This window comes from Hylobates moloch, unplaced genomic scaffold, assembly GCF_009828535.3.
Source record: "Hylobates moloch isolate HMO894 unplaced genomic scaffold, HMol_V3 SCAFFOLD_4, whole genome shotgun sequence".
Taxonomy (NCBI): Eukaryota; Metazoa; Chordata; class Mammalia; order Primates; family Hylobatidae; genus Hylobates; species Hylobates moloch.
In genome coordinates, this window is record NW_026652279.1 from 99,230,608 (window position 1) to 99,239,948 (window position 9,341).

Below are 9,341 nucleotides of genomic sequence, written 5' to 3' on the forward strand. Positions count from 1 at the left end.
CATTCGTCAGCTTATGGTTTCAATATTTTCTTCGTGGGTATTTTTGTTTTTGTTTTACTTTCCAAATAATAAAAATTTGGATTTGCTTTTACTTCTCAAATAATGAAAATTTAGATTAATTTCACTTAGACTATTTCACACAGTTGATAAGTTGTTTTATGTTTGTTTGTTTGTTAGCCGAGTTTAAGAGAGCTGTGAAAGTAGCAACAGGACAAGAACTCTCAAACAATATTTTGGACACTGTCTTCAAGATCTTTGATTTGGATGGTGATGAATGCCTTAGTCATGAAGAGTTTCTTGGGGTGTTAAAAAACAGAATGCATCGAGGTTTATGGGTAACATTTTTTTATATAATACATGTTTACATTGTCATTAACTGAATGATATTAAACCTAGAATTTGGGCAATTGTACAGTCTTTAAATGGAGTTTTCATCACTTATAAAAAGACTATAAGCTGTAATTGAAATACAGAACTATATTTTATATATGAGATTAAACATCTTTGCTTTTTAAAAAATATTCTGAATCTAATAAGAAATCACTGTTTAAAGTTACTGTGAGCTACGATCGCACCACTGCACTCTAGCCTGTGCAACAGAGCAAGCCCTTGTCTCCAAAAAAAAAATTAACAATTTTTTAAAAAATTACTATTCAGAAATGTAGCCTAGCTGGACATGGTGGCTCACATCTGTAATCCCAGCACATTGTGGGAGGCTGAGCCGGGTGGATCACTTGAGGCCAGGAGTTCCAGACCAGCTCGGATAACATCATGAGACTCTGTTTCTACAAAAAAAGGAAAAAAAATCATAGCCTAGGATTTGACTAACGACATGTAATTAATATATGTAAATTCAAATCCCAGCTCTACTGTTTATTAACTGCTTAATCTTGCAAAGCCACTTAATTTTTTTTAGTCTCAGATTCTTTACCCATACCATGAGGAAACTAATCTACCAGAAAGCATTATTGTGAGAATTTAATGTAAAATACTTAGTATGGTGGCTGAGATTATGAAGTAAATTTCACTATTAGCATTATTCCCTCAAAGTCACATATGAGTCTATACTTGTGGGACAAATCAAATTCAGATTTTTGTTCAGATTAGAATGTGCTAGAAGCACTCTCAGAAAAGAAGTCAGCCAGGGGAAGACTAAGGTCCAAAGAGAATCTACATGATTGGTAGGTAGGCAAGAAGAAAGGAAGGAGAGAGAGAGAGAATATGGTACTATTCATGAAAATAAAGCCATTTACAACTTAGAAAAGCAATTCCATTTCCTGCAACAAACATAACTTTGGGAAAAATAAATACTATTTTCATTAGCAAACATATTAATATTTTATAAGCTTTGCAGTTATCCAACACCCATAAATATATTCCAGGAAATTAAGCCAGTCTTTTCAGTTCACAATTGAGTGTACCTGGGAGTCTCTTTGCCCTTTCTCAGAAGACATCAAAAAGAAAAGCTGTAAATCAGTCATAAGAAAAAGAACATATATAATCTGGAGTAGAACTGTGCTTCCACTTGGCTACTTTTCATCAGTGCTATGCTCCTGTGGTCACCCGGATCCAAATATTTCCTAACCTTTACCTATTCGTTTTGTTGAGAGTAGTAGTAATCCACATGTACTTTTAGCTAACAAAACACTTCCATGAATTAGATTATTTCTTGAAGCTTTTCATCAAATATTTTGTGACCTTTTTTTTTTTTAAATTTTAGCCAATGTTAAATCAAAGCTTTAGGCTTATAATTTTATTCTACATAGCTAAATAAAGTTCACCAGAAAAAAAGGGAAAGATTATAAAACATTATAAAAGGAAAACATTATAAAGTAATTAGATTTTAAAGCCAGTATGTGAAAGAAGAGATGGCCCAAAGTCTTCATTACCTTCTTACAGAAGAAACTCCATTAATGTGTGCTGAGTCTGGTTCCACTCCCAAGTAACCTTAAGCGTAGTCACATTCACTTTTTGTCTTTTACCCTCATTTTCAGTTCTGTTGTGATCATCTTTTACAACATAATTCACCCTCAACTACTTTTGGAGGAGTGTGGGAAGGAAATAAACAGTAACGTAAAGTACACGTGAAATCACTATTAACCTTGAAGACAATGACCCCTTGATTTTTACTTTCGGTTAACAGGTACCACAACATCAGAGTATACAAGAATACTGGAAGTGCGTGAAGAAAGAAAGCATTAAAGGAGTAAAAGAAGTCTGGAAGCAAGCTGGAAAAGGTCTTTCTTAATAAAAGATACAATAGTATGGCAGTTATATTGTTCCAAATGTCAAAATTTGTGATTTTTTAGAAGTACTAGCTATTTATCTTCCTAAGTCTTCATTGATATTCTGTGTGATACAAGCATGTCTTGTACTTGCTTTCTGATTCATAATTTTATTAAAGAACTTAGTAGAAAGAAAAGTAAGTATAAAAATGATATTGGATTCTGTCAGAAGGCCTAGATTTGAAATAATGTTTTGTACTTTGGTAAGATGGAAAACTTAGTGATTCACTGATTTCTTAGACACTCTAATATGATACGCTTTCTGAAAGGATAAAACAAGTACATATGAGAAAAAGTACTTGAGACCAAGGCCGGCATCAATTCCAGACATCCTTATGTTCCTAATAGGCTAAATGAAGTTGAAAACTTATTTCAGATTTTTCTCATCTGTACCTTATATCTCATAAATTTATTGTATATTTTATGTCAGTAGCTTAGATGTTTATTGTCTTTAAAATAGCATGTAAACTTCAATGTTCTATTTGGAAGCAGAATAAAATATTTACATAGATACAAAAAATACTGAGGTGCTTTTTATTTTACATGTGTTTTTAAAACTACTTTAAAAAAATTGTAAATACTCTCATCCCTTGCTAGCCTCATTAGTTCTTAAAACCTGGTGTAGTTGGGAGAAATTTTGATCCCAAGGTCAGGGTCTCATGGGATATATTAGGTTGTGGGAAACATATGTTGCCAGAAAGTAATTGGCATTAAACTAAATATCAAATGGCATTTTTTAAAACATGGTAAATAAAAATTATAAAAAAAAGTGTCTCAGACACACAATTTAGAAAATTGCAAATATATAAAACCAGTTCCATTCTCTAGAGAACTGGCTGATTCCAAGGCTGTGACAGGGAAAGTCCAAGATAAGCCTAGAATATATTGTGCCTAAAAGTAAAGATGGGCTCAGAAAATGGTGAAGAGTCAGAAGGACAAAGCCAGCTTGAAGGGGCTGCCCATGTGAAATCTGGTTCAGTTTGAGGGTCAGAATAATTAATGTCAGTAATAGATTATAGCCTATTGAATAAAATAAGAATTCATGAGTTTACACCAAAAATTAATGAGGCCAGAGAAACCTCTCCCTTATTGTTGAAGGATAATGCCTTGAAATATGTTAATCCACTAAATTGAAAAACTCTCCCTCACAGTTTAATGATTGAAATCGACAAGAGGCAAAAGCTTTTGTCCATTTATTACAAAAAATATTTTGCTCCTGATTAAAAAACAAATTTGCTCTAATGAATTGTTTTATAAATAATTGCTTATAAAATAATTTTTTCTCTCTCTCATAAAACCAAAAGAAAAGATAGGCAATGCAAGAAAGTATAAGTATGAATGAATGAATCCTCCACCATTTTCTCTGTCAGCCACAAAAATGCTGACTCCTCACCTGTCTTAACAGATGCCCTTATGGGTCAAGATTAGGGGCACAAAAATCCAAAAATTAAGATGGTTTCTCATGCCTTCACAGGCTTCACTTTCTCAGCCTCACCTGGCACTGATTTGTCTGTCCCACTTTCCACAGCATTCCATGAATACTATTTTGTGCTCCAGCGACATAAAGCTCCTGGCCTTTCCTCATGTACACCATGTGCGTTTCATATATCCCTACCTCTAAGCTTGTATGCATGCCATTTCCTTCTGACAGCGATGCCTTTCCCTCGCTTTTTTTTTTTCTTTTTTGGGACGGAGTCTCGCTGTGTTGTGTTGCCCAGGCTGGAGTGCAGTGGCACAATCTCGGCTTACTGCAAGCTGTGCCTCCTGGGTTCACTCCATTCTCCTGCCTCAGCCTCCTGAGTATCTGGGACTACAGGCACCCGCCACCACGCCTGACTCATTTTTTTGTATTTTTTAGTAGAGACAGGGTTTCACCATGTTGACCAGAATGGTCTCGATCTCCTGACTTCGTGATCCACCCGCCTCGGCCTCCAAAAGTGCTGGGATTACAGGTGTGAGCCAATGCACCCGGCCCCCTCGCTATCTTCTTGATGAAATTTAGACATCAAGGTGCTACCCACATACCAAGTTTATATCTACTAAAGTATTAAGATCAGGAGCACTCCTTAGTCATCTTTATATACCAGTCTAAGCTGAATCCCTGGCTTATGGTAGGCATCCAACAAATATTTGTTGAACAGAAGGAAAGAAGAGAGGGAGGGAGGGAAGAAGGGAGGAGATTTGGGATGGGAGGAGCTAGTAAAGTTCATGAGTTAATCAAGAAGTATGCCAAAAACCTGCTAGGCACCAAGCATACAATGGTGAAATAAATGGTTCCTGCTGTCATGGAACTTACAGAAGGTGAAGACTGAAAACTAACCAGGAAACATTTTAAGTATATATATACAATTACAAACATTAAAAAAAAAAAAGTGATGTTAGAGATCAGAAGACTTACAACAAGAGTATTTAGAGGGTTGAGGATACAGTTTTCCGTTTTTCAAGGCTAAAAGGAAATTACTATAACTGAAAAGATTTCTGAAAATGAATAATGTTTGTCATGTCATTGCTACAAAAGTACTTGATCCCATTTGAAAAAAATAGGGATAAATATCTGTATCAAATAAGCAAACTAGATTTGCCAGTGTCTCCTAGGAGTACGGAGACATTTACCTTGAAAGCACCTGGATTTCCTAAAAATCTAAACTGAATGAATCTTCAGTCATTTGTTTCTTTACAATCATTTTGTTAAATAAATGATCACTGGGTCTAATATTCTGGTAGATAGCTTGTATTTCTCTGCTTATCCCTTCAAGGCGGGAGACAGTTGCAGGGGGTATCTGAGCCTTGCCTTCACGGATCTTCTCCTTGCCCATCCCCTCAGGAATCTCATCACACCTCTGGCTTCTGTTCTCTCCTCACCTTCAGGCCCAGTTGCTTTCTAGATTTCTCCATTTGGTTTGTCCAACTCAGCACATCTAAAACTGACCTGATTATGTCCCCCTCTTTTTCCAAACCTCATTTCTTCACATGTCTTCTGCCTTAGCGAGCGGGTCTCCTACAAGAAGCCAACTGGGAACCAGACAGTCATCCCGGATCCTCACTCCCTTACTACTCCATAGTCAATCATGTCCTGTGAATTCTGCTTCCTCAAAATCGCCAAACGTGCTCCACCTTACAACGCCATTGCCACTGCCTTAGTGCAAGTCCTGATCATTCATTACTTAGATGATCTCCGTAGAATCCTAACTTGCCCTTTGTCCGGCCCCTTGTAAGGCACAGCAATTAAGCATCCAAACTCTGCTGTTAGACTACCTGGATTCAAATCTCAGCTTCACCACATTAGTTATATAACTCACCATATACCGTTTGGCAAAGTACTTGGCCTCTCTGTGCCCATTTTTAATCTAAAAAGGAATGATTTTAGTTGTGATATCATAGCCTTTTTGTGAGGATTGAGATGATATGTAAAACGCACTGGAGTAAACCTTTAGCAGCTTTTAAATATTAATGCTGTTAACTTCTTATTTCAGATCCTCCTTCACAACAGACTTATTTTCTGAAACATAAATCTGATCATGTCACTACACTTCTGATAATCTTATGACACTAAAATCGCTTAAAAAATAAAATTCAACTCTACATGATCTTGCCCCATCTATCTTTCTCATATCCTAACACTTGCCACCACACACCTTACACTACAACAATACTGAATTACTTGCCGTCACCCCACTTGGCCATGTTCCCACTCTCCAAGTGTTTACACTTACTAGTGCTTCTGTTGAAGATGCTCCCACCTGCCTAACTTCAGGTGCCATCTCATCTGCGAAGTTTTCCATTTTTCTCCCTGCTTTTCCCTCAAATTCATTTAGGGATACATGCTGTTAGTTCCCTCACACATTTCTGTCCACATATCTTTCAAGCCTCATTAAAGTATACTGGAATTCTTTTATGTATTTGCCTCTTCCCCTTGGCTATGAGCTTACTGATAGCAACAACATGACTCCTTTAACACTATCTCCCAGCATCCATCAAAGAGCTAGCACATACTGGTTGCTCAAAAAAATGTTTGACCTATGAACGAGTTAACAAAAAGGAAAGTGGAACAAGAAGTAACCCTGGGCCGGGCGCGGTGGCTCACGCCCACCACTAGTCCCAGCACTTTGGGAGGCTGAGGCAGGCGGATCACCTGAGGTCAGGAGTTCAAGACCAGCCTGGCCAACATGGCAAAAACCCAACTCTACTAAAAATACAAAAATTAGCGAGGCATCCTGGCACGTACCTGTAGTCCAAGTTACTCAGAAGGCTGAGACAAGAGAATCACTTGAACCTGGGAGGCAGAGATTACAGTGGGCCAAGATTGTGCCACTACATTCCAGCCTGAGTGACAGAGGGAGATTCGATCTCAAAAAAAAAAAAATTCCCATATGTGCTTTAGCTGTCCTCACATGTCAGCTTTTCTGTCACAGGACTGGACAGGAGAGAGTAGATGGCTTAAGGGAGCTTTAAGACAGCTCTGGTTTGGCCTCTGCTTTGGACATAGATAGCAAATATCAAGAGAGACTGGCCAGCGGTTCTGATATGGTTAGAAAGCAGAACAGGTTGTGGGAATGGAAATAAATTGAAATGTCCTCCCAAAGTTTGGAAACAAGGTTACCCTCCAGGTGTTAAATCATAAAAATCAAAGCATAATGTAGAGGCCAGTCATGGTGGCTCATGCCTGTAATCCCAGCACTTTGGGAGGCCAAGGCAGGAGGATCACTTGAAGTCAGGAATTCAAGACCAGCCTGGCTAACATGGTGAAACCCCACCTCTACTAAAAACATGAGATTAACCAGGTGTGGTGGCAGGCACCTATAATCCCAGCGACTCAGGAGGCCAAGGCAGGAGAATCGCTTGAAATCAGGAGGCAGAGGTTGCAGTGAGCCAAGATTGCACTCCAGCCTGAGCAACAAAGTGAAACTCTGTCTCAAAAAAAAAGGCATAATGTAGGGAATGATGTCAGGGAAGATGGCAGAGCAGGAGGCTCCAGGAATCTGTCCCTTCACCTAAACAACTGTTGAACTGGCAGGAATTGTCCTATTTTGGAACATTTCTGACATTCGAGGGAGAGCTTGATGAAGTTGCTAGTAAATTTTGGTGAACTTCAGCCTTTTGTGATTGTAGCAGCAGCAGCAAGAAGCCTGCCACCCAGCACCAGCAAACTGTCAGGGAAGCAGCCCACATTCCTGGTGCAGCTTTCTGGAACCAGTGTGGGCACAAAAGACCTTATCCTCCAGGAGTGGGAGTCATGTGTTTTGCTAGCTGCTTGCTGATTTTGATAAAGTGATGAGGGGCCAGGCCGGAGGCCAACCATTTTTTAATGCCCACTTCACAAGCTGAAGCAGCTTCCCAGCCACAAGAGATTTAAAGAGAGAGGATATCTTCCCTCCCTCTTGAGAGTCAGACATTTAAGGACATTTTTGTCAGGTTACTGGCTAACTGTAGAGATAATGGAAAATAAACCTCAGTAGCCACACACAACAAGGAAGATACACTTTGCAAAAATTGTTTGGAAAAGGCACATATAGGAATGGGTCTAGCCCACAACAAGCAAAAACAAGCAATCCCTAAGGAGTAGAATTAGACTCCAGAGTTACTACAACATAATGCTCGGAATAACCAGTTCTCAACAAAAAATTATAAAACATGTAAAGCAACAGGAAAGTATGATCCATTCACAGGATATGAAGAATTTCACAGAAACCATACCTAAAGAAGACCAGACTTTGGGATTATTAGTCAAAGATGTTAAATCAATTGTTTTAAATATGTTCAATATGTTTTCTAAAGGAAACCATGAATAAACACTAATAGAAATCAAGAAAACAATGTCTGAACAAAATGAAAGTATAAATAAAGAGACAGAAATTATAAAAAGGAGCCAAACAAATTCTGGAGCTGAAATCTGCAATAACTGAAATGAAAAATGCAATAGAGGGATTCAACAGCAAGTTTGAACAAGGAAAAGAGAGGACTGGCAAAATTGAAGATAAAACATTGAAAATTACCCAGTCTAAGGAAAAGAAAGAAAGAGTGAAGAAAAATGAAGAGAGCCTGAGGAACCTGTGGGACCTTATCAAGCATACCAAATACACATTATAGGAATCCCAGAAGGAGAAGACATAAAGAAAGTAGCAGCAAAAATTTTGAAGAAATAATAGCTGTCAAATTCCCAAATCTGATTAAAAACATGAATATATACATCTAAGAAGCTCAATGAACTCCAAGCAGGAAAACTTTGAAGAGATACACACTGAGACATATAGTCAAATTATCAACTCCCATAGACAAAAAGATCATTCCGAAAGCATCAAATAGAAGTGACTCATGTGGCCGGGTGTGGTGGCTCATGCCTGTAATCCCAGCACTTTGGGAGGCTGAGGTGGGCAGATCATGAGGCCAGGAGAGTGAGACCATCCTGGCTAACACGGTGAAACCCCATCTCTACTAAAAATACAAAAAATTAGCCGGGCATGGTGGCGGGCACCTGTAGTCCCAGCTACTCGGGAGGCTGAGGCAGGAGAAAGGCCAGAACCTGGAGGCAGAGCTTGCAGTGAGCCAAGATCACGCCACTGCAGTCCAGTCTGGGCGACAGAGCGAGACTCCGTGAAAAAAAAAAAAAAAAGAAGTGACTCATGCACATACAAGAGACCTTCAATAAGAATGACAGTTTATCTTCCACTAGAAACCATGGAGGCCAAAAGGCACTGGATGACATATTTAAAGTCTTGAAAGAAAAAGACTGTCAACCAAGAACTGTATATACAGCAGAACTATCCTTCAAGAATGAAGGAGAAATTAAGATATATCCAGATTTAAAAGACTGAGTCTTATTACCAGTACTGCCCTACAAGAAATGCTAAAGGGAGTGCTTCAGACTGAAATGAAAAGACAATAGACAGTAATTCAAAGACAGAAGAAAAAAAATACTACTAAAGGTAACTTCATAAGTATATATAAAAGCCACTGGGCCACAAATAGGTGGAAATTAACAACCCACTCAATCAATGCCTCAAAGAAAAGGGAAATGAGAACATACGTTGAGACAAATAAAAATGAAAACACAACAGC

General features: G+C 38.4%; 1 protein-coding gene across 2 annotated transcripts in view; it reads left to right on the forward strand.

Moving 5' to 3' along the window:
* MICU2 (mitochondrial calcium uptake 2) overlaps positions 1-2,805 on the forward strand; it is a 113,224-nt gene extending 110,419 nt beyond the window's left edge. For both annotated transcript variants that reach the window (XM_032150666.2, XM_032150667.2), the window contains 2 exons: positions 178-335; positions 2,144-2,805. In XM_032150666.2, coding sequence (XP_032006557.1) covers positions 178-335; positions 2,144-2,248 — 263 coding nt within the window. In that variant the 3' untranslated portion in view covers positions 2,249-2,805. The remainder of the gene's footprint in view (positions 1-177; positions 336-2,143) is intronic.
* The last annotated feature ends 6,536 nt before the right edge of the window (positions 2,806-9,341 follow it).